Source organism: Mustelus asterias, chromosome 23 (genome assembly GCF_964213995.1).
Source record: "Mustelus asterias chromosome 23, sMusAst1.hap1.1, whole genome shotgun sequence".
Taxonomy (NCBI): domain Eukaryota; kingdom Metazoa; phylum Chordata; class Chondrichthyes; order Carcharhiniformes; family Triakidae; genus Mustelus; species Mustelus asterias.
The window spans coordinates 34,252,673-34,280,338 of record NC_135823.1 but is presented as its reverse complement, the minus strand read 5'-3'; the positions used below and the strand labels follow the sequence as shown (position 1 = coordinate 34,280,338).

General features: G+C 43.3%; 2 protein-coding genes across 8 annotated transcripts in view; one reads left to right on the top strand and one right to left on the bottom strand.

The window, feature by feature from the left end:
• Positions 1–1,354: 1,354 nt before the first annotated feature.
• nudt1 (nudix (nucleoside diphosphate linked moiety X)-type motif 1) lies at positions 1,355–12,891 on the bottom strand. 2 transcript variants are annotated; one of them, XM_078240229.1, is made up of 4 exons: positions 12,758–12,891; positions 10,198–10,385; positions 8,666–8,811; positions 1,355–7,219 (listed from the first exon to the last, which is right to left on the bottom strand). In XM_078240229.1, the coding sequence occupies exons 2-4, from the start codon at positions 10,347–10,349 to the stop codon at positions 7,029–7,031; spliced, it is 489 nt and encodes a 162-aa protein (XP_078096355.1). In that variant the 5' UTR covers positions 10,350–10,385; positions 12,758–12,891; the 3' UTR covers positions 1,355–7,028. The 2 variants fall into 2 exon arrangements, with proteins under 2 accessions (XP_078096355.1, XP_078096357.1); XM_078240231.1 differs by having other exon boundaries at positions 12,752–12,854.
• mrm2 (mitochondrial rRNA methyltransferase 2) overlaps positions 12,752–27,666 on the top strand; it is a 952,456-nt gene continuing 937,541 nt past the window's right edge. Inside the window, exons 1-3 of one of the 6 annotated variants that reach the window (XM_078240227.1) lie at positions 12,752–13,031; positions 14,987–15,266; positions 18,255–21,691. In XM_078240227.1, the coding sequence (XP_078096353.1) occupies positions 12,978–13,031; positions 14,987–15,266; positions 18,255–18,679 (759 nt within the window). In that variant the 5' untranslated portion in view covers positions 12,752–12,977 and the 3' untranslated portion in view covers positions 18,680–21,691. Of the gene's footprint in view, positions 13,411–14,986; positions 15,267–18,254; positions 21,692–23,555; positions 23,702–27,666 lie in introns of those variants that run through there. The other 5 variants (XM_078240222.1, XM_078240223.1, XM_078240224.1 and 2 more) reach the window with 5 other exon arrangements.

The following is a 27,666-nucleotide window of genomic DNA, read 5'->3' as shown; positions in this document are numbered from 1 at the left end:
ATCAGTGAATGAGTTGGAGGTGGGGTAGGTGTCACAGAAAACATGTGGAGCCTACTTAAACAGTGTGACAACAAACGGTCTACAGGGTTTATGAACTAGAACAAACAACTCAAGACCGAAATTACAACATCTCCCAATAAAAGGGTGACTTCTCCAGCAAAATGCAGTGAGTGGAGGGTGGTTACCTAAAATCGTAAATTCAGTTCCAGTCATTTTCAGTGCAGTCTTCAGATGTGATTGATGGGAATTACCCTATCATCTACTGGCTGAGTAGTGGTGTCACTGTATGCAGTCCCTGTTAATCAAAGACTCCAATGTAAGATCTACAATGGCCAATAAACTTTGAGTAATACGCCCCTCTACCTGGAGACTCAGTGGTACCGATTGCCCTATTATCTCTGAAGCAGTGATTTGATTCAATTCCAGTTTGCCTGCGTGACTTCTGGCCCATTCTCCAGACAGGATTTGAATATAAAATTGAGCCTAGGGCAGCCTTTATACGTTCATAGTAGAAAGTATATCTAACTTGACAGAAATTAACCAGAACTGGATGTTTGAAGAAATTGAAATCTCCAACTGAAGTGGTGGGGAATTTTGTTTTAAGGTTGAAGCTAACTTGTTTTTGGCGGAGGGACCTGACAAATTAATTGAATGGATATTTGACCAGTGGGTTCTTGTACTGAACACCCCAAAAACCCCTCAGAACCTAATGTGTTCTCTTATTATGATTGGGGGGGGGGGGGGGGGGGGTAAAAAGTGGATGTATTCAGTAGCATGGAGAATTGTATTAATGAGTTTGAGAATGAGAATTACCTGCGATGGAAATAATCAGATTTGTTTAAGAAAATTTATCAATTCAATTCTTTAGCTCTGCAAAAAGTAAGACCGAAAAGTATTTTTTTGAGCCATAGACACCTCTTTCCTTTGACAATTTAGAAAAATTATGTATGGTCTTTGATCTCCCAATCATGCTGGATAGGGAGTTATAACATGTTTTACTATCAGTTTTTTTTTAAAAGAAGCAACGGAGACATTTTTCCTGGGGGAGCAAGGAAGGAAGGAAGGAGAGCTGGTGACTCAGGAAATTGTTTCACAGGAGTTGTTTATAGGGAAGGATGTTGAAATATAAATGTTCCTTGCTAATCTGGAGAGTTAAGTGTTGATCATCTACATAGTATATACTTAGGCAAGATATTATACAATCTCTGCTCAATCGGTTGGGGTTTAATATTTGCACTTTATTGAATAACATTTATGTTAACATTTCAGATTATTAGATACAGAATATGAAGCAAACTCATTGGTTTGCAATATATATTTACTGTGTATAAGAATTATCAACAATAAATTATATAAACCTCTGAAATTGTATGTTTTTGTGTTCTAAGCAGTTGCTCATTCAAAAAATGTTTTTAACTATTTGTTAAGACCGAATGGGTGCTAAAATATCTTTGTCCCCACATAGGGGAGGATTTTGCAAATTACTAGTGAAGTGGATAGGAAAAATGGGTTCAACGGGTGTTTTTCTGAGGTGAGGTTGGTGGCATTTTTTCAAGGAGAAAGAGCTGAATGAGCCAATTAACATACAGGGGTCAGGAAAGGAGTTGGTGGGAGTCGCAACCAAGGGGAGCTGCAGTTATCCTTGGGGTGATTGAGATGGGGAACTAGGAGGAGGTTGGAAACAGTGAATGGGAGGAAACAGCAAAGCTGCCTTTGGAATTGAAGAAACCTATGAGTACGTCATGTTTGACGATGGAAGGGTTGAGAGGAGAACATCTAAGGAAGTAGTTTAGTTATCCCAATCTCAACTCCTACTACTGTGCTCTTTAAATTGAGTTATAGGCAAAAGTCTCCAAAGAATGGAAAGGTTTCAGAGGAAGAGGAGGAATCATTTGAGTATGAGGAAATGGAAGGATTCACTTGATATCTTCAGCAGGTGGCTTTCCGCACTACAAAAAATGGGAAAGTTTTCCCAAGGGATTGCTGGGGCTAATTGTAGACACTTCTCTGCCATTCCTCAGTTTCCAAATGTTCACAAGTATTGATGGTAACTTGAATTTATGTAGCACTTTTAATGTGGAGCACCTTGGTGCACGAAGCTGCTCCACAGAAATGTTAAAATTAGTATATATTAGGACAAATGGTCAAAAGTTTGGTTAAAGAGGTAGATTTTAAATTAAAGGAGGCAAGCGAAGTTTAATGAAGGAAATGTCAGAGCGTGTGCTCTAGGCAACCGAAGACATGGCTGCCAATTATTTAATGAAAATCAGGGATGTGTAAGAGACCACAATTAGAGGACTCTCAGATCTCAGGATTTTAAGGCTGGAATAAGATTCAACGGAACTGATGCCTTAGTTCCAAACAACTGTTCATAACTTCAGCTTGAGATATCTTGGCGACTGATCTGCAAGCAACAGATAAGCTTCTTTAAATTGCAGCTAGGAACAGTCTTTTTATAACTGGGCAGGATGCATGTCAAGATTAACCCCAAACTGGAAAAACGTTTTACAACCAGAGGGAAATGAGTTTATACTGTTGTGATCTAGAATACACTACATAAAGGGGGCGGAAGCATATTTAACAGTAACAAGAAGGGAATTAGATAAATACCTCAAAGTTTGCACTTGGGACAGGTAGTATTGAAAAAGCAGAGGGGTTGCAGAAGGACTTGGACAGGTTAGGAGAGTGGGCAAAGAAGTGGCAGATAGAATACAATGTGGAAAAGTGAGGTTATGCACTTTGGAAGGAGGAATGGAGGCATAAGCTATTTTCTAAATGGGAAAATGCTTAGGAAGTCAGAAACACAAAGGGACTTGGGAGTCATTGTTCAAGATTCTCTTAAGGTTAACATGCAGATTCAGTCAGCAGTTAGGAAGGCAAATGCAATGTTAGCATACATGTCAAGAGAGCTAGAATACAAGAGCAGGGATGTACTTCTGAGGCTGTATATGGCTCTAGTCAGACCCTGTTTGGAGTATTGTGAGCAGTTTTGGACCCCTATCTAAGGAAGGATGTGCTGGCCTTGGAAAGGGTCCAGAGGAGGTTCACAAGAATGATCCCTGGAATGAAGAGCTTGTCGTATGAGGAATGGTTGTGGACTATGGGTCTGTACTCGTTGGAGTTTAGAAGGATGAGGGGGGATCTTATTGAAACTTACAGGATACTGCGAGGCCTGGTTAGAGTGGACGTGGAGCGGATGTTTCTAGGAAAAACTAGAACCAGAGGACACAACCGCAGGCTAAAGGGACGATCCTTTAAAACAGAGATGAGAAAGAATTTCTTGAGCCAGAGAGTGGTGAATCTGTGGAACTCTTTGCCACAGAAGGCTGTGGAGGCCAGGTCATTGAGTGTCTTTAAGACAGAGATAGGTTCTTCATTAATAAGGGGGTCAGGGGTTATGGGGAAAAAGCAGGAGAATGGGGATGAGAAAAAAATCAGCCATGATTGAATGGCAGAGCAGACTTGATGGGTCAAATGGCCTAATTCTGCTCCTATGTCTTATGATCTTAAGGTTTTGGGGAAAGAGCAGAGAGTGAGACTAATTGGCTAGTTTTTTCAAATGACCAGCACATTAATTCTATTAAAGCAAATTACTGCGGATGCTGGAATCTGAAACTAAAAGAGAAAATGCTGGAAAATCTCAGCACGTCTGGCAGCATCTGTAAAGAGAGAAAAGACCTGACTTTTCAAGTCCAGATGACCCTTTGTCAAAGCTTTGAGAGAGGAACTGCTTTCAGATTTTTCTAATACATCATAGGAAGGAAAGGGGAATTCTGATTTGTTTCCAATTCGCTACATCCACTGGAACTGCAAGTTAAAAATTTAGCTTTGAATTGATATAAGAGCTGCTCTTTGATACATTGTTGATGTTGAATTAGAGTCCATAGAATCCCTACAGTGCAAAAGGAGGCCATTTGGCCCATCTAGTCTACACCGACCACAATCCCACCAGGCCCAAAACCCCACTTATTTACTCTGCTGGCCCCCTACCACCAAGGGGTAATTTAGCATAGCCAATCAACCTAACCCGCACATCTTTGGAATGTGGGAGGAAACCGGGGCACCTGGAGGAAATTATCAAAGTGTAATATGGTTGTTTGCACATCCCTCAAATTATCTGTAAGGACACACTGGTATTGGTTCCACAGGCCCATGGCTCTCCAGTACTTCGACCAAAAGATCAATCTGGATAGGAACAGTCTTTGAACTAACGGGCATTACTCCCCTGATCCTTATACTTTCCAGCAGCATTCTAGATGGTCTCCCTCTTTATTGCAGGTAGAATTCCACCTGTAGTTATAGTACTGAGAGCACCTGGTCCTTACTGACTAGGTCCCTCCAGCATCAGGACATGAATTGCAAGTGCATCTTTCGGGCAGTTTTTTTTTAAGGATTGGGGAATGTCCTGGCCAGACTGATCAGTGGTGTTGAGGATTAGGATGGAGATTCATGTTGCAAACCCCAAGCTTCCTGTCCACAAATTGCTGTTTTGGCCCTGTTAGGGACCAGATCAGAAACTCCAAGGTACATTGTTAGTCTAGACCCCAACCATTTTTGATTTTGGCATTAGGGTGAGCATAAGCTGTTTCACTCCAAGTATGATTCAATTGAGCCACTAGGAAGCTTTTGTTAAAACAAACTTTAAGAACAAAGGCTATAACAAAAAGAATTAACATAACTTGCCAATTAAAATATATTTAAACATGACAAAGTAGAATTCTTAATGGCTATCCATATCTTTATTGTTCCAATTTAAAAAGAGCCAGATAGACAGAAATCCCTTCTTCAGGGTTAGCGCCAAAAACAGATGTTAGATTTCCAGCCTTTTAATACCTCTTTCCAGAGATCCAAACAGACAACTGTCTTCTGACAATCATACAAACCCCTCCAGAGAGAGATTCACCCCCAAACAGCAGAATCTCCGAGAAAGAGACTTATTTCCCAGCAGATTCCATACTCCTAACTCCAGAGAGAGAGAAACTGCTCTCTAACAACTCCAAGCAGCATCTAAGCTTGATTTCTGTGTAAGCCTAGTTCCACTCAGTCGCATGGTTTTCTGTCAATCAACCTGATCAAGTCCTACTCTGCAAAACCCCAGGGGAACATTAAAATAACAGAACAGCATTAGTTCAGGTTAAAAACAAACATTCTAGCAATTAGGAGCAATTATGCTGCTGCAGTAACAAAAGGGCAGCTGGATAGACAAAACAGTACTGATTTAAAATAACTGTTGAAACAGATCCCGCACGAAAAACATGACATCCATTTCTTAAAGGCACAGTATTATCACAAACCTAAATCGAGAGTGCAGTCAGCACTTTAATCTCCTCTGCTTTCCTTTCCCTTTCCTCCCTTCACTACACTATTTGTTCTAGGGAACAAGACCCTCAGATCATTCAGCCAGGGTATGCACCACTCATTCTCCACCACCTCTTTCTCTCTCTTTCCCTGCTCCCCTCTCCTGCTGGAGTTATTTATCTTGCCATGGAAGGCACTGATGTGAACATTTTTTGGGGAGTTTGAATCCAACTTTGGTCTCCGTCAGATAACCCAAAAGAGAGGCACACATGATACTGAGGTAAACCATTGTGGTGAGTGAAATAGTTTCTGTTCTGTTTTATGAAATTGTGCTGTCACCCACCTTGTTTCCTGCTTTAAATCTTTGTGATGAAAGAGGGAAGTGGTGAATAAGATTTGGAGTTTAATGCATGAGACTTGTGCACAGTTTAAGAATAAAGAAAAATATTGCTTTTTGAGTTAGATTGTTGATGAATAGCTGTCCTTGTGCACCATCTAGTGACCAGTTTCAGAGTGCACTTAGAATTTCCCCCTTGTCCTCTCCACAAAGACTATAACTTTGGGAGTTTTCCCCTTTTAAAAAGTGTTATAAAATGAAAATAAATTTGCTTGTGACCATGGGTACAAATCACAAAACCCATTATTTTATCTCGCAGCAAATGGATTAATCAATTTTCATGGAATCTGAATAACATCCAGTAACAAGACCTCCAAATCTCTACATGCTCCATGATTTGTTGCTCAAGTATCTCAGTGAAACAATGAGCTTACACTTGCGTCCAAGGCTTGAAATGATCCAACTCACTCGTATTTGTAAAGGGAGGAAAAATACACCGCAGCAGAGATTTTCTTGGGTCTGTTCAAGAAATACGATGGGTCACTGCAGGTGGGAGTGGAGGAGTTAGGGAATACAGCGAAATTGGTGTTATCCTTGAATTGTGTGTGTCTCGACCCCGTTTAATTATCCTATAGTTGTGTTGAAGCGTTTCGGCGCACCTAGGATCAGGGTTGTAAATGCTTGGATTACCTTGAAATTTAAGATTAATCACCACGAGTGGCTTAAATGAAAAATTGTTGTCTGTGTCAGCTGGGCCAAAGGCTATTTAACTGACAAGTCAAAAATCATCCAATCAGGTAATGAATTGATATAGAAAGGGAAGATGGAAGTGTTGGGTAACCAATGGCAGGTGTGTGATGGTGGAGCAGTTGGAGGCACAAGGATGTGATGACATCTCCTGGAGAAGTCCAACTAGAGTTGTTTACTCTGGGTTAAATTGGTTATTATGATGTGGAGATGTCGGCGTTGGACTGGGGTAAACACAGTAAGAAGTCTTGCAACACCAGGTTAAAGTCCAACAGGTTTATTTGGTAGCAAAAGCCACTAGCTTTCGGAGCGCTGCCCCTTCGTCAGGTGAGTGGGAGTTCTGTTCACAAGCAGGGCATATATATAATGTGTCTTTATATGCCCTGTTTGTGAATAGAACTCCCACTCACCTGACGAAGGGGCAGCGCTCCGAAAGCTAGTGGCTTTTGCTACCAAATAAACCTGTTGGACTTTAACCTGGTGTTGTGAGACTTCTTACTTAAATTGGTTATTAGCAGGATTTAATTCTTCCACCAAACAATTGTTGGTAACAGTTTGTATGTTCCCAGTGTTTTAACATTCATTAAAGCTCTTCACCATGCCCCCATGCCCACCCAGCCATGTCATTCTGAGTGCAAAGTGTCAATCAGGACTCCTTGTCAGCTTCCAGCTCATCCACTTCCTGCAGTGTGTATTCCAGGATAGTGTTATGTCCTTTGAACTTGAAATGGCCCTTGAACTTCTTATTCTGAAGCAACAGAGGGAACCAATAAATGTCATCGGGCCACATCTCGTCAAATGGGATCTTGTCCAGGTCGAACCACTGCGGGCGCATCTCTGTGAAAAACAGTTCGTAGGTGGTGTTTTTCAAATACAGGACAACAATTGTAAAACCAAGAAACAAGCTGAGTGACTACCAGTGCAAAGGCATTTCACCGGAGCCTAATCAGACAAAAGTTGACATTGAACCAATTAAATTGTTAGGGCAGATGAATAAAAGCTTGGTCAAAGAGGTCAGCTTTAAGGAGTGCCTTAATGGAAGAAAGAGGTAGAGGCAGAGAGTTTTAAGGAGGGAATTCTGGAACTTAGGACCCAGGTAGCTGAAGGCATACCTGCCAATGGTGGAGAGATTAAAATTGGTGATATACACGAGGCCAGAATTAGAGAATGTGGATGTCTGAGCAGTGGTGGGCAACCTGCGGCCTGGGGGCCACATATGGCCCACTTGGGTGCTGAGTGTGGATCACAAGACTTTTGGTTGACTGTTGCCCACATGGAGCGGTGCCAAATTCTGCTGATTTAGGAGTTTTTTTTTTCCTACTGGTATGACTGAAGTGATACACAAAACAAGAGCAAGTGAGGTGCATATTGACTGCACACAGCATTGACTGAGAGAGCCGTGCACTCCCTCTGTGTCCACGGTGGCACAGTGGTTAGCACTTCTGCTTCACAGCACCAGGCACCCGGGTTCGATTCCCGGCTTGGGTCACTGTCTCTGCGGGGAATTTGCACACACTCCACGTGTCTGCGTGGGTTTCCTCCAGGTGCTCTGGTTTCCTCCCACAGTGTGGAGATGCCGGCGTTGGGCTGGGGTAAACACAGTAAGAAGTTTAACAACACCAGGTTAAAGTCCAACAGGTTTATTTGGTAGCAAAAGCCACACAAGCTTGTGTGGCTTTTGCTACCAAATAAACCTGTTGGACTTTAACCTGGTGTTGTTAAACTTCTTACTGTGTTCCTCCCACAGTCCAGAAGACTTGCTGGTTAGGTGCATTGGCCATGCTAATTTCTCCCTCAATGTAACCAAACAGGCACCGGAGAGTGGCGACTAGGGGATTTTCACATAATTTCATTGCAGTGTCAATGTAAGCCTACTTGTGAACACTAATAAAATAAACTTTATTAACTTTAACTTTAAAACTTTGCTTAAATTTATTAAAGTGTAAATATTTATTTTGTTTTTCCCTTTTGAAGTTGATAGTTCTATTAATAGACATGATTAAGCATCTGCGACAACTCGTTATGAAATATTTGGCGTGCATTAAATATATTGAATTTTATTCAAGGGGATCATGGTTAGTGAACAAGGCTGATTTCAATCTTGCAGCCCACTGAGAGGAAGGAGGGCCACTCGTGGTCCACTCACTAACCTAGGCTGCCCATCATTATCTGAGGGTTGTATGGAAGAAGAGAAACAAGGCTATGGTGGGATTTTAACACATGCTCATTATACCCTGAAGCACCTTTCAATCAATTAACTATTTTTGAAGCATGGTTATTTACCTTCCGATTCCACTGGTTCCCCTTGGTAACTATCTGTGCGGAATATGTGAACATCCAGTAATTCACTCTCTCCGACAAATTCAAACTTGATCCGTCCAACTTTTTTCAAGGTCTCGACAGTCAGACTGCTCTCCTCCCACAATTCTCTGAGGAAGGAATTACATTGACTTCAAAAGACAAATTTAAAAGTGGTCGTGACAAAGCATTTCTGATGGATAGAGCACAGGAAATAGGAGCAGGCCATCAGCCCCTTGTTCTGCCACTCAATTAGATCATGTTTGATCAGTTCCTTCGCTCCATTGAACAGCACTAGGTTGCGTTCATTGACACAGATTAACGAAAGGCCAATACTTCCCCTGATGCCCTGTGGTTAAAGGTAGCATGATACCCTGTGGTTAAAGGTAGCATGGGCGGCACGGTAGCACAGTGGTTAGCACTGCTGCTTCACAGCTCCAGGGTCCTGGGTTCGATTCCCGGCTCGGGTCACTGTCTGTGTGGAGTTTGCACATTCTCCTCATGTTTGCGTGGGTTTCCTCCGGGTGCTCCGGTTTCCTCCCACAGTCCAAAGATGTGCGGGTTAGGTTGATTGGCCAGGTTAAAATTGTCCCTGAGATGCGTAGGTTAGAGGGATTAGCGGGTAAATATGTGGGGGTAGGGCCTGGGTGGGATTGTGGTCGGTGCAGACTCGATGGGCCGAATGGCCTCCTTCTGCACTGTAGGGTTTCTATGAACCAGACCAGAACATTATGGATTGAGATTTAGAGAATATTGTGACCGTTACTGGGCACCACAATTTAGGAAGAGAGGATGCAGAAGAAATTTACTAGAACAGTATCAGAAATTAGTGACTTCAGTTATGTGGAGACTGGACAAAGCCAGGGCTGCTCTCCTTAGAGCAGACAAGGTTAAGGTGAGCTTTAATACAGGTATTCAAAATTATGAGGGGTTTTAAAAGGAGGTTTAGGGAGAAACTGTTTCCACTGATAGGACAGTAAGTGGCAAAAAAAAGTGTGAAGATTTTAGTTTTAGGAAGTGAGGCACAATGATCTGGAATACATTGCCTGAAAGGGTGTTGGAGCAAATTCAACAATAACCTTCAAAAATTGGATAATACCTTGTAAAGAACCTTATAAAGGAAAAAAAAGGTTATGGGGAAAGAATAAAGGAAGTGGTAGTGTCTGGATAGCTTCATCAGAAGGTTGGCAGATGGGCCAAATAGCTTCCTTCTGTGCTGTAAGATCCTACAATCTTTTGATTTGATCTGAACAGGGGCACAACAATTTGGCTGAGTGCACCTGTCTAGAAAGGAGGAATCAGCTGCGATCCATACTCCTGTTCAGAAATCTCAGCTGGAACAAATACACAGGCGAGGATCAGATTATGATTGTGATGCCTTCTCAGTAAAGTGTGCAACGCACCATTCTAGGCTAGAAGGCAGCGGCTGGAATTGTGCTCCATTGAGAATAACCACCTCTTTCAGCAGCAAGGTGGGGGGAGAAAGAAAAATTGATTAAAAAATCTCCACGTTTTACCTCTTTGCTCCTTCCTCTATGGTTTCTCCAGGTTGCACTTTACCTCCAAACCCATTCCAGCGGCTGGCTCCAAACCCTCGTTTCTTCAAACCCAGGAGGATTTTCTGCTGCCTCAGGACCATCACAAGTGTCAACAGCTTTGTGGTGACCATCTTTCCACAACAATGTCTTCTCAACAGCTGGCAGCTCTCAGTCAGGAAGAAATGAATGTGAAACTTCTTTAATATGCCATTTAACAACTTGCATTTACTGTATTAAGCAAATTAAAACCTATCATGATGCACCACAGGAATGTAATCAGAAAAAAAAATTGACAACAAACCAGACAAGGAGATATTAGGACAGGTGACCAAAAGCTTGGCTAAGGAGTTTGGCTTTAAGCAGCATCTCAAAGGAAGAGATAGAAGGCAGAAGTGGGGAGGGAATTGTGAGGCTTAGGGCACGGCCACCAACGGTGGCATTAAGGGAGTTGGGTACGTGCAACAGGCTAGAGTTTGAGGAATGCAGAGATTTTGGAAGGTTGTAGGAGATTACAAAAATAGGGAGGGGTGGGGCCTTGCTGCAAATTGGAAGGACTAACAAGGCAAGTGAATACACAATGAAAGGTGGACACTAGAAAGGACAGAGGATCAGAGGGACTTTGGGGTGCATATCCATAGATCCCTGAAGGCAACAGGGCAGATGGTTAAAAAAGCATATAGGATAATTACCTTTATTAGCTAATGCATAGAATATAAGAGTAGGAAGGTTATGATGGAGCTGTATAAAACGCTCGTTAGACCACAGCTAGAGTACTATCTGCAGTTCTGGTCACCACAACTATCGGAAGGATATGATTGCATTAGCAAGGGTACGGAGGAGATTCACCAGAATGTTGCCTGGGTTGGAGCATTTCAGCTATGAAGAGAGCCTGGTTAGGTTGGGGTTTGCTCTCCTTAGAGTAGAGAAGGCTGAGGGGGTACTTGGTCGAGGTATACAAAATTACGAAGGACATAGGTAGATAGGAAGAACCTTTTGCCTTTAGTTGAGAGGTCAATAATCAAAGGACATAGATTTAAAACTTTTTTACCCAAAGGCTGGTGAGAATCTGGAACTCACTGCCTGAAAGGGTGGTAGATAGAACCCCTACAGCACAGAAGGAGGCCATTCAGCCCATCGAGCCTGCACTGACCACAATCCCCCAGGCCCTTTTCCCATAACCCCACACATTTACCCTGCTAATTTCCCTGACACTAAGGGGCAATTTAGCATAGCCAATCAACCTGACCTGCACATCTTTGGACTGTGGGAAGAAACCTGAGCACCTGGAGGAAACCCATGCAGACACGGGAAGAAAGTGCAAACTCCACAAAGACAGTGACCCGAGGCCGGAATTAAACGCAGGTCCCTGGTGCTGTGAGGCAGTAGTGCTAACCACTGTGCCACCCCTAATGTGGGAACCCTCACAACATTTAAGCAGCATTGAGACGAACACTTGAAATGCCATACACAGTGGTTAGCACTGCTGCCTCACAGCACCAGGGACCCAGGTTCAATTCCTGGCTTGGGTCACTGACTGTGCAGGATCTGCACGTTCTCCCTGTGTCTGCGTGGGTTTCCTCCCACAGTCTGAAAGATGTGCTGGTTAGGTACATTGGCTATGCTAAATTCTCCTTCAGTGTACACAAACAGGTGCCGGAGATTGATGACTAGGGGATTTTCACAGTAATTTCATTGAAATGTTAATATAAGCCTACTTGTGACACAAAATGGGCGGCACAGTGGTTAGCACTGCTGCCTCACAGTGCCAGAGACCCGGGTTTGATTCCTGGCTTGGGTCACTGTCTGTGGAGTTTGCACATTTTCTGCATGGGTTTCCTCCGGGTGCTCCGGTTTCCTCACACTTTCCAAAAATGTGCGGGTTAGGTGGATTGACCATGCCAAATTGCCCCTTAGTGTCTGGGGGACTAGCTAAGGTAAATGCATGGGGTTATAGGGATGGGGCCTGGGTGGGATTGTGGTTGGTGCACACTCAATGGGCCGAATGGCCTCCTTCTGTACTTTAGGATTCTATGATACTCTATGAATAAAAAATAACATACAAAGGTGGATATACAAAAATAAAAAAAACATACAAATGGACCAAGTGCCACAAAATTGGATTAGATGACTGATGCAGACACAATGGGCCAATGGGTCTCTTTCTGGTGTAAAACTCATGCTATGACAATCACCATCTTGAGTAGTGCGGTTCCACAACCTTTTGTTAAAAAAATCTATAACTTGGAAGACAATGGGGTGTGCGAGGAAGAGGATAAGTGGGAGCATAAGAAAATAAATAATTCGCAATAACGCCTTTTACGGGTTTAGTGGCGCCTTTTACGATTTAAGGACCTCTTTTTCCAGTCAGTGAAGTACTTTTCTGAAGGGCAGTCACTGTTATAATGTAATCTTATTGCTGAGTGGGGAGCACTGAGCAATAGTGAAAACACCTGGATACTTGGAACCGAATAAACAATGTATCCATTCTGGCTTTTGATGAATGAAAGATGTGTCACATTGCAGAGCCTGGGACAGGTACCTGTTCTCACTTTCTCTCACAACAGGACACAGGGTTTCAGATCTGCTCCAACCTCCCCAACTTCCAACGATTAGCATCGAATCGGAGTTTGTCGGCGGGCACTCACAAGGCGAGTTACACTCTATACACACCGGATGGAAACAAAAAAAGAGAAAACCATTCTGCTCAGAATTTTGTTTCTGTATCGCCAACACTTTAAAACCGAGTCCATGCGTTTTAAATGTGTTTTATTGAGAAAGAAAATCTGTGCGGCCGCTTCAGGAGAGATTCTTTCGTAAGTTCACCTTGGCTGTGAGGTTTTGTTTCCTGGGGGACAGTTCGGTGTTACTTCTGGGGCTGGAGCTCAGTGTTTCCAGCTGGGTTCTGAGGGGCTTCATATTCTTTCGAAACACTTCTGCGCCGCATTGCCTGCTCAAGGCCCTGTTTGTGATACTGTTTTGATAATAAAAAAAGAGTTGGCCCTGTTTGAGATCTGGATTTATTTCCAGCTCTTTATCTCACCACCGAACGCTTCTCAGCCATATCCTTTCTCCGAAGCATCTCAGCAGTTCGTATTTATATATTAAGGCGTTCAACGCAACAGAACGTCCAAAGGTGCTTCACTGGAGTATTATCAAACAGAATTTGATACCACCGAGCATCATTAGATGTAAGTAAAATACTGCGGATACTGGAATCTGAAACAAGAAGGGGACGCTGGAAAAACTCAGCAGGTCTGCTAGCATCTAGATATTAGGAGAGAAACAGAGTTAACATTTTGAGTCCCTTGACTCTTTGTCAGAACTGAAGGGAGAGAGAATGTGTTAGAACTGTAGAAACTACAACAAAAAGTAGCAACTTTGAGAACAGAAAACAGATGGCCTGGTGGTGGTTGGGGGAGAGGAGGGTGGCTTGCACTGAGACAATACATCTATGGGATATTAAAAAAGGGGATTTAGGATGGAGGAGAAAAGTTAAAATCTAAAACTGCCGAACTTAACATTGAGTCCCGAGGGCTGCAACATGCCCAACCGGAAATGAAATGCTGCTCCTCGGCTTGCGCCGGGTTTAAATATGTTAGTTCAGATGATCAAAAGCTTGACCAAAGAGGTAGGTTTCAGGAGGGTATTAAAGAGAGAGATGGGGGAAATTGTAGAGGTTGGGACCCAGTCAGCTTGACTGCCAGTGTTGGAATGAGTAAAATTGACAGTGTACAGGAGACCAGAATTGGAGAAAAGTAGCGAGAGTGGAAGATTGTAGTGTTAGAGGAGATGACATAAATACAATGTTTTCCACAAAGCCAATGGTTGTCTGTATCACTCACTGTCGTTATCTGGTCAACCTGTAAATTTAATCACTAGTGAAGGTGAGACCACCTCTGCGTCCAGTTCTGGTCGCCGCACTACCAGGAGGACATGGAGGCTTCAGAGAGAGTGCAGAGAATTTTTACCAGGATGTTGCCTGGTATAGAGGGTCTTAGCTATGAGGAGAGATTGGGTAAACAGGGCTTGTTCTCCCTGGAAAGACGGAGAATGAGAGGAGACCTAATTGAGGTGTACAAAATTATGAAGGGTATAGATAGGGTGAACAGTGGGAAGCCTTTTCCCACGTCGAAGGTGACGATCACGAGGGGTCACGGGCTCAATGTGAGAGGGGTGAGGTATAACTCAGATATCAGAGGGATGTTTTTTACACAGTGGTGGGGGCCTGGAATGCGCTGCCAAGTAGGGTGGTGGAGGCAGACACGCTGGCAAAGTTTAAGACTTACCTGGATAGTCACATGAGCAGTCTGGGAATGGATGGATACAAACGAATGGTCTAGTTGGACCGATGAGCGGCACAGGCTTGGAGGGCCGAAGGGCCTGTTTCCTGTGCTGTACTGTTCTTTGTTCTATTCCAATCCTACTGCTGCCCATGCTTCACTAACTCCTGCACTCTGATCTCCACTCTCTCCTCGCTGGTCTCCCACATTCCATAACCATCAAACTGTAACTCATCCAAACAGCTGGAACCCACAGCCTAACTCTCATTGAGTTCTGAACCCCAATTACCTCTGTCCTTATTGGTGCTATGTTAAAGTTACTATGATAAATGCATCATCTACTCTTTGTCTCACTTGACCTATTGCTGAGTGGAATCTGACTGGGGGGAGGGAGGCAGGGGGAGAAATTATGAAATTATGGAGAGAAGTGGATGAAAAATGAATGATGCTTAAAAATTGTAAAATATTTTTATTCTTCCCATTATTAGGGCGATATGATCTCTCGGGTCCGGCATTGTCTGTTTCACACAACAGTGGAACAGCTGAAAAAGACACCAGCTGAACAGAGGTGGTTATCAAGGCAACTGAGGGACCCATACGTGAAATCAGCCCGACAACAGAACTATCGTTGTAGGAGCGCATTTAAGTTGCTGGAGATTGATGATAAGCACAACATCCTGAGGCCTGGGATCAGTGTGATTGACTGCGGTGCAGCACCCGGTGCCTGGAGTCAGGTTGCGGTTGACAGGGTTAATGCCACTGGTTACGGTGAGTGGCGTACAACTCAAGTTAAATTTGTGACAGAAGCAAACCCTTGGGGGTCTGCGAGATGATGGATCATCTGGGACTATGTGTACTTTTTTCTGCAAATGTCTTAAATGCACTTTATTTTAAAAATATCTATTTGTTGATTTACTAACATATTATTTCTGCTGCTGTTTAATAAAACTTTTTGGCAATGAATAGCTAGCACTGTCATTTGGATTTTAGAGCGAGGGGTGTGTTATTATTTGTAGGCGATCCCCAGGAGTGAGTAACTATCTTCAGGGTTTCCATGGATGTGTTAATATTTTCAAGGGGTTTCCAGGAATGTGTCAGTATTTTCAGAGGGTCCCAGAAGTGTGTCATTGCTTATAGAGGTCCTCGGGAGTGTGTCAGTATTTACAGAGATCTGCAGGAGTGTGTTAGTATTTGGAGGAGTTGTCAGTTTCCTGAGATCCGCACAGGTCCTCTGGACTATGTTAATATTTACAAGGGTGCTCAGGAGAGCATTGGTATCAAAGATGCCAAAAGACGGTACCGGATCAAGCTAGAGGCCCAGACTAGCCACACAGACCCCCGCCGACTATGGCAAGGTCTGCAAGACATAACAGGTAACAAGGTGAAGGCATGTAAAATCGCCGGCTCCAACGCACCCCTCCCTGATCAGCTCAATGCATTCTACGCCTGTTTTAAGCAAGAGATCAGCGAGAGCATGCCATCCACCCTGGAAGCCTCGAATGAATCTGTACCTGAGGTCACTGTTGCAGATGTCAGAGCAGCTTTCTCGAAGATCAACCCACAGAAAGTGACTGGCCCGGATGGGGTACACGAACGCACACTCAGATCCTGTGCGGATGAGCTGGCGGGAATATTTGCAGACATCTTCTACCTCTCTTTATAACAATCTGAGGTCCCTATCTGCTTCAAGGAGATGACCATCATCCCAGTACCAAAGAAAAACCAAGCAGCGTGCCTTAATGACCATTGGCCGGTGGCTCTGACATCCATCATTATGAAGTGCTTCGAAAGGTTAGTCATGGCACAAATCGATTCCAGTCTCCCGGACTGACTGGATCCACTACAGTTTGTGTCCCGCTGCAACAAATCCACAGCAGACGCCATCTCCCTGGCCCTGCACTCAACCCTGGAACACCGAGATAACAAGGACACCTATGTCAGGCTCCTCTTTATTGACTCCTCTTTATTGACTACAACATCATTATTCCTATGAAATGACTGTGTGGCCAAGTTTCCATCCAACTCTATTTTCAAGTTTGCTGACGACACTTTCATAGGGGTCGGATCTCAAACAATGACAAGACAGAGTACAGGAATGAGATAGAGAATCTGGTGAACTGGTGCGGCAACAATAATCTCTCCCTCAATGTCAACAAAACGAAGGAGATTGTCATCAACTTCAGGAAGCGTAAAGGAGAACATGCCCCTGTCTACATCAACAGGGACGAAGTAGAAATGGTCGAGAGCTTCAACCTTTTAGGTGTCCAGATCACCAACAACCTGTTCTGGCCCCCCCCCCCATGCCAACACTATTGTTAAAAAAGCCCACCAACGCCTCTACTTTCTCAGAAGACTAAGGAAGTTTGGCATGTCAGCTACGACTCTCTCCAACTTTTACAGATGCACCACAGGAAGCAGTCTTTCTGGTTGTATCACAGCTTGGTATGGCTCCTGCTCTATACCAAGACTGCAAGAAACCACAAAAGATCGTGAATGTAGCCCAATCCATCACGTAAACTAGCCTCCCATCCATTGACTCTGTCTACACTTCCCGCTGCCTCAGGAAAGCAGCCAGCATAATTAGGGACCCCACACATCCTGACATTCTCTCTTCCACCTTCTTCCATTGGGAAAAAGGTACAAAAGACTGAGGCCACGTACCAACTGACTCAAGAACAGCTTCTTCCCTGCAGCCATCAGACTTTTGAATGGACCGACATTGCATTAAACTGATCTTTTTCTACACCCTAGCTATGACTGTAACATTACATTCTGCACGCTCTCGTTTCCTTCTCTATGAACGGTATGCTTTGTCTGTATAGTGCACAAGAAACAATACTTTTCACTGTATACTAATACATGTGACAAATCAAAAAGTATTTGCAGGGCCTGTGGTATGTCACTATTTCATGAGCATAGTGTTCCAAAGTGCCTTTAGAGCCAATGAAGGGCCTTTTGAAGTGTAGTCACTGTTGTATTGTAGGTAAAATGACCGATTTGTGCACAACAAGGTGCCACAAGAATCAATGTGATTATAACCAGAAAATTAGTTTTTAAAGATGTTGGTTGAGGGATAAATATTAGCGGAAGAACTCCCCTGCTCGTCAATGAATAGTGCCACAAGATCTTTTACATCCATCTGAGAAGACAGATGGGGCCTGGGTTTCTTATCTCATTTGAAAGATGACACCTCTGGCAATGTGGTGAAAGATAGGGTGAAAGTATGAATGAATGGCCCTGTAAATCGTTAATTTGCAATTCCCTTGATCGTTCTTTCTCAATCAAAAGCATCAGCTTTTCCCGAGTGTCTTTCAAAAAAGTAAATCTTTGATGACTTCTTTGTGTTTGTAGGTGATTTTGAAGTGTTCACTTGAGTAGCAGTCTAGATTTTGTACTTCAGTCTCTTGGATCTAAGTCGAAACCCCAACATTTTGACTCAGATGAGTGTGCTACCCACTGAACCACAGTTGAACCTGCATCCATGTGCCATTTGAGAATGTCAATTGGGTAAGGTGCCAACCTGCAGATTTCTCACACTCTGCATTCTTTCCCTCAAAGAAAACATGTAAAATTTAAAGGAACAAGTCATTACAAATGTGTCCCCTCTTAATGAAGGTGGGTTTAGATGAAGGAAAATAATTAAATGTTGTGAGGGGAAGGGATTGGGAAAAATTGGCAAATGGGGCCTGTTTTAAAACATGTTGTGTCTCTGTTCTAGTTTGTTGATGATTTTCATTTCATTTCCCCTGACTCCAGATCTGGATGCTCCTGTCGGGTTTGTAGTGGGAGTTGACCTTTTACACATCCTGCCACTGGAAGGCGCTCTCTTCCTGCCTAATTCCAACCTCCTGGAGCCTGCAGTTCAAGCAAGAATACAGGAATCCCTGCCGGTGGGAGAGGCTCAGGTGATCCTGAGCGACATGGCACCAAATGCCAGTGGGATCCGCCAGCTGGACCAGCAGCAAATGACTGAGCTGAGCTTCTGTGTCCTGGAGCTGGCCAGGAGGGTCCTCAGTCCCGGTGGCACTTTGCTCTGTAAATTCTGGGATGGAACTAACAGCCGCCTCGTCCAAAGCCAACTCATCAAATTGTTTAGAGAGGTGAAAACGTTAAAACCGGCTGCAAGCAGGAAGGAGTCATCGGAGCTCTATTATTTAGCAAAATACTACAAGAAAAGCTGACATTTTGGATTGACTATTTATGCTCAAGGAACTTTCTATTGCAAACAAACAGTTTTTGGGACTATTTATTCATTTATCTTTTCTCCCCATCCCTCCACCACCTAGTCATGGGAGAAAATGCATTTTCATGACTACTGGACTTCTCAAAAAGGTTTATAGCAATGAAGTACTTTTGATGTGTTGTAATGTAGGAAACGTAGTCACAAGTTCCTACAAAGAGCAATGTGATGATAACCTGCTTTTGTGATGTTGATTGAGGGATAAATATTGGGTGGAACCTTGGAGGAGAATCTTTCCTCTTCAAAATGGTGTAATAGGATCTTTTAGGTTTACTTGAGAAAGTCTTGGTTTAATGTTTTGACCAAAAGACAACAGTGCAATGCTGACTCTGCTGCATGGAGCGTGAGCTGAGATTTTGTGCTCATGCCTCCAGGATGGGACTTGCACCCAGTAATTTCATGATAGAGAGGTGAGAATAGTACCCACTGAACTACAGCTGGCACTTTATGATCACTGCTGCCCTGTAATTCATTGTGAGGAGATTGCAGGAACAGTGGGTATATGTCCCTCTCTTTTGCAAGAATAAAGATTCTCCCTCCAGCATGTAGTCAGTCAACTGACTCAAAATGAATCATTTTAAAGCGTTTCACATTTTACAGCCAAGTATTTTTGAGTTGTAGTTGTTGATTTCAGAAACACAGCAGCTAATTTGTGCACATCAAGTTTTCACAAACAGCTGTGAAATGAATTATTGTTATTGATGAAGTAAATGAGCTGAAGATGTGTTTTTCAGTGATGTTGGTTAATGGATAAACATTGGCTCTGACTGCGGGAAGAACTCATCTGCTCCTCTTCGGAAATTGGACGTAGACTCTGACACTTTATAGTGCTTTTTGTTGCTTGATATTTGCTACTCACTAAGCAAGAGCTCAAGCCTATATAAGATGATTGTCTAATGATCAGGTAGCCTTTAAATGGCATCCTTGGCTCAGTGGTGGCGTACACCAAAGCTTATTGTTTGCCATCCCTTGTGTGTGGTACATAGATTTGAAGGCATTGAAAGCAATTTGAGGTCTCTGCATACGTCAGTCAGAGTTGCAGTCAGATGTGGGTTAATTCGCTGCTGTGCCCCTGGACTATAGGGTGAGGAAATATAAGCTGTATTCACCACTGACTGATCTCGGCTGTAAATTGTTTGCAGCAAGTCAAGACAGGATTCAGCTCGGCTGTAATGACTTTAGTAGTTGAATAGCTTGGCAACACTTAAAGCCTGGGTGCATAGGTACTGGAACACACTCCCAGAATAGTACGCAAAATGTATAAAATGCATCTTCCTGTTGTTAAGTGCTGAAAGTGTATGAGTCACTGACATGCCAGGTGTCAGCCTTGGCTCAGTAGGTAGCATTCTTCTCTTTGAGCGGGAAGATTGTGGATTCATGTCCCACTCCAGAAGCCTGAGCACTAAATTTTGGCTGATACTCCCAGTGCAATACTGAGAGAGCACTTCACTGTTGGATATGCCACCTTTCGGATGGGACTTTAAATTGATGTCTGTCCTCCCAGGAGGAGGTATACGATCCCATGGTATTGTTTTAAAAAAGAACAGCTAAGACTGTTCCCTCTTGTCTAGTAAGAAGTCTCACAACACCAGGTTAAAGTCCTATTTGGTAGCACAAGCCACTAGCTTTCGGAGCGCTGCCCTTTCATCAGGTAAGTGGGAGTTCTGTTCACAAACAGGGCATATAAAGACACAAACTCAATTTACAAAATAATGGTTGGAATGCGAATCTTTACAGGTAATCAAGTCTTAAAGGTACAGACAATGTAAGTGGAGAGAGGGTTAAGCACAGGTTAAAGAGATGTGTATTGTCTCCAGCCAGGACAGTTAGTGAGATTTTGCAACCTCAGGCAAGTTGTGGGGGTTACAGATAGTGTGACGTGAAACCCAAGATCCCAGTTGAGGCCGTCGTCATGTGTGCGGAACTTGGCTATCAGTCTCTGCTCAGTGACTCTGTGTTGTCGTGTGTCGTGAAGGCCGCCTTGGAGAACGCTTACCCGAAGATCAGAGGCCGAATGCCCGTGACTGCTGAAGTGTTCCCCAACAGGAAGAGAACACTCTTGCCTGGTGATTGTCAAGTGGTGTTCATTCACCCGTTGTCGTAGCGTTTGCATGGTCTCCCCAATGTACCATGCCTCGGGACATCTTTTCCTGCAGCGTATCAGGTAGACAACGTTGGCCGAGCTGCAAGTGTATGTACCGTGTACCTGGTGGATGGTGTTCTCACGTGAGATGATGACATCCGTGTTGATGATCCAGCACGTCTTGCAGAGGTTGCTGTGGCAGCGTTGTGTGGTGTCGTGGTCACTGTTCTCCTGAAGGCTGGGTAGTTTGCTGTGGACAATGTTCTATTTGAGGTTGTGCAGTTGTTTGAAGGCAAGAAGTGGGGGTGTGGGGATGGCCTTGGCAAGATGTTCGACTTCATCAATGTCGTAGCTTCTCTGCTCCAGGGCAGTACTTGTCTAGGTGCCCTCTTGTCTAGGCCAATGTTTTCTTTGTCCAACCCCAAAACAGATCACTTTGCTGATCATAGGACCTTGTGCACAAAATAAATGTATTTTTTGCTATATTACAACTTCAAAGCTTCTTCATGGGCTGTAAAGATCTTTATGACTTCCTGAGATTGTTGAGATGAAGCATATTTACATATCTTTAATGCTATTTGCATTAAAATTATTATTTATCTTCACTTAAATCATTTTCTTCTTCAGCTACGGAACCTGAATATATGTAGTCCAGCTGTGTAATACTAACCATATATTGTCTTCTGCTGTACAAGAATCAAGCACAGTTCTAACAATGATTTAACTTTAACATTTGAAATATCTAATCTATTAAAAACAAATCATTTTGTTTTCAAAATCTGAATCACAATATACTCATGTTGGAAAACATACTAAAAACACAATCAGAATCTGTATGTAATATACCTTTCATTAAAGTAAAGCTTTATGTATCTTAAGGGAGTGGAAGTCCTCTACATCATCCAGAGCAAAGCAGTCTGTTTGTATTTTCTTGCAAATAGAAGATTCAGGGGCAACATATATACCAATAATATCGATAAAAAGAGGATGAAGTCCTGCAAGCAGAATATGGGGAGCTAGGAAATAAATTAAAAAACAGGACCTCAAAAGTAGCCTCAGGATTACTCCCACTGCCACGTACCAGCGAGATCAGTAATAGGAAAATAAACAAGATGAATGAATGGCTGGAGAAATGGTGTAGGAAGGAAGGACTCGAATTCCTGAGGGATTGGGACAAATTCTGGGGAAGATGAGGCTTGTACAAGCTGGACAGGTTGCGCACATCAAGACCAATATCATGGGTATTCACTAGTGCTGTGAGAAAGGGTTTAAACTAGAATGGCAGGGGGATGGGAACCTAACCAGGGATAAATAAGAGAAACTAAATATGAAATATAGAAAAATAAAAAGCAAAAGTGGAAGGCAGAGGAAACAAAGGCCAGCAGCAAATAGAACCACATTACAAGCTTGTGGGAGAACCTGACCCCTGAAAGTGGAAAGCCAAAGTTCTCCCTGAACACAGAAAAGTGGGGATATTTATACAGCATGGCTTCTAATACTAGTCACGAATCAAAAGTACAATTTACAGCCTCTGGTCACGAAGCAAACTCCAGACCAGTCACGAATCAAAAGTACATTTTACAGCCTCTGACCATAAACCAGAGTGTATCTGGCATTCTCAGGTCACGAAGCAATCTTCGGTTTCCTGCTCTTCCGCGGCTTCCCCTTTGAAGTTACTGGCGCAATTGCAGCTGTCCCAGAGGGGAGTCTTCCTGTCAAATGGCCGTATCGCACTCCACATCATGTAATTGCTTTCTTTCCTCAAACCGCACACAAGCTTGTTACAAATAACATTCACATTGACTGTCTATCGTAATAAGAATAAAAATTAAAGAATGCATAACTTGTATTAATGTCAGAAGCAGTATAAACCTGGGGAGATTAGCCATAATGAAGGGTTATGTTTGTGATACATTCTAGGTACAAAATCCATTAACCCTTTAGGTACAAAATACATTGAGTAGAAAAAACATTAACCCTTTCCCTTCTTCACACTACTACACACATACAATCAAAACAATAGTTCTGGAGACAATTTTTAGGTGACTGCCTTATAAAGCATTCATGTGATGAGTTCCACTTGGGCAGGACATTGCCAGTCACCAAGGGAACTCGTATTCAATGAGCCCCACAGGGAGATCAATTAGATAAAAGCAAATTGGATGCTGAAATCTGAAACAAAAAACAGAAAATGTTGGAAAATCTCAGCGGATCTGACAGCATCGGTAGAGAGGGAATAGAACGAATGTTTAGAGTCTGGATGACCCTTCGTCAGACTTGAAACATTGGCTCTATTCTCTCTCCATAAGATGCTGTCAGATCTGAGATTTCCCAGCATTTTCTGAGATCAGTTAGATATTGCCCATGGAATTTATGAGGGTTATCACAGACATAATGGACAAAATGACCTCCTTCTGAACTGCCAGCATTCTCTGATTCTAGTCCAGAGCGTAGTAAGAATGTGGAACTTGTTACCACAAGGAATTGAAGTGACAAGCATGAACAAATGAAATTTAAAGGAATAAATAGTTATGCTGATGTAGTTGGTTGAAGAGGGTTGGAATGGAAGGCTCATGTGGAATATCAACACTGCTAGGCGGTATATTAGGTGGGCCTATTGGCTACTTACCGTCGTTTACATTCGTTGTGCGGATTGAGGGGAACAGAAAGCAAATATTAGGATGATTACGGTAGTTTTTGGTTAACATGCGCCTCTCATAGGAGAAGAACGGCGGAAGGTTGGCGCTTCGCACGGAGATCTCGCGCGAGGTTTGAGGACAGGAGGGAGATAGAAGCGGACAGCGGCAGGTGGACAGGTAACTAGGACTGGCCGGAGGTCAAGCGGCAGTTAACTAGGACTGGCCGGAGGTCAGGCGGCAGGTAACTCGGACTGGCCGGAGGTCAGGCGGCAGGTAACTCGGACTGGCCGGAGGTCAGGCGGCAGGTAACTAGGACAGGCCGGAGGTCAGGCGGCAGGTAACTAGGACTGACCGGGGTCAGGTGGACAGGTAACTAGGACAGGCCGGGGTCAGAACCCGCAGTCACTGGGCCAGCTCAGCGGGGGTGGCTTTTGGACGGAAGCCTGTGGCTTTTCTGAGGTAAAATTGGTGGCGGTCCCTCAGCGGCTCCGAGTGTGGGCGCGGGCCCGGGACTTGCCCACAGCCCCATGGCCCCTCAGTCCCAGCACAGGCCGGTCAGTGGCTGCAGCCGCTCGGCCCCTCAGTCCCAGCACAGCCCGGTCCCGTTATTCAGAAGGATTCCTGCATTGGCAGTCCTGACTGGGTTTCTCGCTTCTTGTTTGTTTGCTACCAAATCATAGAATCTTACAGTACAGAAGGAGACTATTTGGCCCATCGAGCCTGCACTGACAACAATCCCACCCAAGCCCTATCCCTGCAATCACAAACATTTACCCTACATTAGAACAGGGAGCAGGAGTAGGCCATCTGGCCCCTCGAGCCTCTCGGCCATTCAATAAGATCATGCTGTGGAGAGGCTGACATTGGACTGGGGTGAGCAGAGTAAGAAGTCTCACAACACTAGGTTGAAGTCCGGCAGGTTTATTGGAATCATGAGCTTTCAGAGTGCTGCTCCCAGGAACATGATTCCAAATAAACCTGTTGGACTTTAACCTGGTGATGTGAGACTTCTTACAATAAGATCATGGCTGATCATTTTGTGGACTCAGTTCCACTTACCCACCCTTAATTCCTTTACTGTTTGAAAATTTATCTATCCTTGTCTTAAAAACATTCAATGAGGTAGCCTCAACTGCTTCACTGGGCAGGGAATTCCACAGATTCACAACCCTTTCGATGAAGAAGTTCCCCCTCAACTCGGCCCTATATCTGCTCCACATCATTTTGAGCCTATGCCCCCTAGTTCTAGTTTCACCTGCTAATGGAAACAGCCTCCCTGTTTCTATCTTATCTATTCCCTTCGTAATTCTGTATGTTTCTATAAGATCCCCCTTCATTCTTCTAAATTCCAGTGAGTATAGTCCCTGCCTACTCACTTTCTTATAAGCTAACCTTCTCAACTCTGGAATCAACCTATACCCCCTCTAGTGCCAGTATATCCTTTCTCAAGTAAGGAGACCAAAACTGTACGTAGCTCATCATGAATTGAAGGTCGTTATTTTCTCGGGATGATTTGTTTGCCAAGTGCGCAATTGGACAATTCTTTTTGCAGAGAATTAATAAAAGCTTTGTCTTCTAACAGCATTCAAAATTTTCATATTGTTTGCTGTATAGGATGAAACATTATTCCAAAGACTTGTGAAGTTACCTGGTAAGAGACCAAGACAATAGAATTGGGTTTCTTGTGTAGAGCTATCTGATCAGAGTTGGGATAGTGAGTAAATGCTGCAGTTTTTCTCACTGTCACTTGGTCATGCTGTAGCTCATTGCTTCTGATTCTTGTATAGCAGTGCCTGCAGGACGTAAGTGTGCTCAAACATTGGCAGCATTTTCAACTGAGTGTTTCTTTGATCGAATGAATTGCGAACGATGTGAAGAATGCCACCTTGGAAGAAATACTGATACATGAGCCAGTGCCTGCCAAAATGTGACTCAGCAAACAGTTTTCAAAAAAAAAAGCAGAAAGACTTGCATTTCTATGGCTCGTTTTACGACTGAAGTATTTTTGAAGTAAACTCCCACAAATAACAGCAGTGTGGTAGTGACCCTGGTAACCTGTTTCTGTGATTATGATTGAGGAATGATAATTGACCAGGACAAGCAGGATAGCTTTCCTGCTCCTCTTCAGCATTGTACCATGGGATCTTTTGCATTAATCTGGGGCCTTGGTTAAACATTTCATCTGAAATACAGGCAGTCCCCGCGTTACGAACGCCCGACTTACGAACACCCGTACTAGCGTACCGACCTCCGTAAAGCCTATTATTTAAAAAAATCGAGTTACATACAATGGTTCGTACTAACGAACGGACGGACTACATTGCGCGACACTCGAAACACTGTGCGTTTTCAGCGGTTCGTCGGCCTGAGGGAGAACAACGCCACGCCGCCATTGCCATTTTAAGTCGGATCGCGTAAACACTGTTGTGTGCGTTGTGTTTTGACTTAAATTTTTCGTGTGTTTACCCTCGTAATCATGGCTCCAAAGCATAAATCTGATGCAGGTGATGGTGATGCATCGAAGAAAAGGAAAACGATCACGATTGAAACGAAAGTGGAAATAATAAAGCGATCGGAGAGAGGTGAAACGCCAACAAACATTGGAAAAGCATTAGGCTACAGTCGGTCAACGATCGGGACAATTATAAAGGACAAGGGGAGAGTAATGGAGCATGTAAAAGGCTCTGTGCGATGAAAGCGACAATTATCACTAAGCAACACAGTGGTTTAATTATCGAAATGGAGAGGCTATTGGTAATTTGGTTAGAGGATCAGAATCAGCGTAATATTCCGATTAGCCTTGGCTTAGTGCAAGAAAAGGCTCGAAGCCTTTTCAGTGATTTAAAAGCTGCACGTGCAGCAAGTGAAGATGCTTGTGATGAAGAATTTGTTGCGAGTAGGGGTTGGTTCAAGCGTTTCAGAGGGAGGGTAAATTTACACAATGTTAAAGCGCAAGGTGAAGCAGCGAGTGCCGATGTAAGTGCTGCGAGAGAGTTTCCTGAAATGTTGGAAAAAATTATTGAGGAGGGAGGTTATGTGCCTGAGCAAATATTTAATGTAGACGAGACTGGCTTATTTTGGTTTTAAGGGGTTTACAGCTGAGGACATCGCCGAAGCCAGGCAAGCTGTGGTTAATATTGGTAATAATCAACTGCAGTTAGACATCAATGAAGATGATGTCTTAGACTTGCTTGAATCCCATGCCGAAGAACTGACCAATGAGGACCTTATGGAGCTGGAGCAGCAGATGTTAGCATTTGAGGAAGAAGGTCGGGACCTAGAAACCCCAGAACCCAAGAAGTTTTTGACGAAGGAGTTAGCTGAAGCCTTTCGTCTCATTGAAGCAGGGATGGCAAAGTTAGAGGAGCAAGATCCTAACGCAGAGAGGTTCACCAAAGTTTACCGGATAGTTAACGACGGCATCACCTGCTACAAGGCCATTTATAATGAGAAAAAGAAAAGCTCTGTTCAAGCCTCCCTTGATGTTTACTTTAAGAAATTACTTCAATGTTTTTTATACCTACACATATATATTTTAATATATATATATATCCAAGTTTTGTGTCATTTCCATTTATTATTATTACTGTATTATATTTAAGATGTTTTAGGTAAAATATATACTATATACTAAGACAAACATTTGACTAACTGACGCTAGATGTGAACCGTACGTAACTGTTCCGACTTGCATACAAATTCGACTTACAGACAGACTTAAAAACGGAACTTGTTCGTAACCCGGGGACTGCCTGTACAGTACCTCCAGCAATACAGCACTCCTCAGTCCTGCAATGCAGACATAGAATAATGTCTCACCTTCTACGCTAAGTTTCTGCCCTCAAAAGAAGTTGAGAAATCTTTGGTTCTGTCACTGATAGGATAGCTTGCTTGTATATCCACGTATTCACTATTGAGTTCAAAGTTTATATTTAAAGTTTGGCATTTAAATTAAATTGTCTGCTCTGGGGACTTGTAGAAGTAAATAAGTTATCACAAGTGGGGCAAGAACTATTATCACGCTGATGTAATTTATTTAAAAAACATGTTTGAATAAACAGCATGTCTGGATAGTAAAGTTATCTGAAAATGTGTTTAAGGTTGAGAAGCTTGATCCTATGTCCATAAATTACTGCCTGTCTCCAGAGATTGAGCCCATAATTCAGGACTTCTGGTGCAGTATTGACAAGTGTTACCTTGTTGAAG

Excerpts from the sequence above, each read along its gene's own strand:
- nudt1 (XM_078240229.1), bottom strand. The coding sequence starts at position 10,349 with ATGGTCACCACAAAGCTGTTGACACTTGTGATGGTCCTGAGGCAGCAG. Across the intron at positions 8,812-10,197 it reads ATAGAGGAAGGAGCAAAGAG|AGAATTGTGGGAGGAGAGCA; the intron begins GTAAAACGTGGA and ends TTCCTTCCTCAG. Across the intron at positions 7,220-8,665 it reads GGAACCAGTGGAATCGGAAG|AGATGCGCCCGCAGTGGTTC; the intron begins GTAAATAACCAT and ends TGTTTTTCACAG.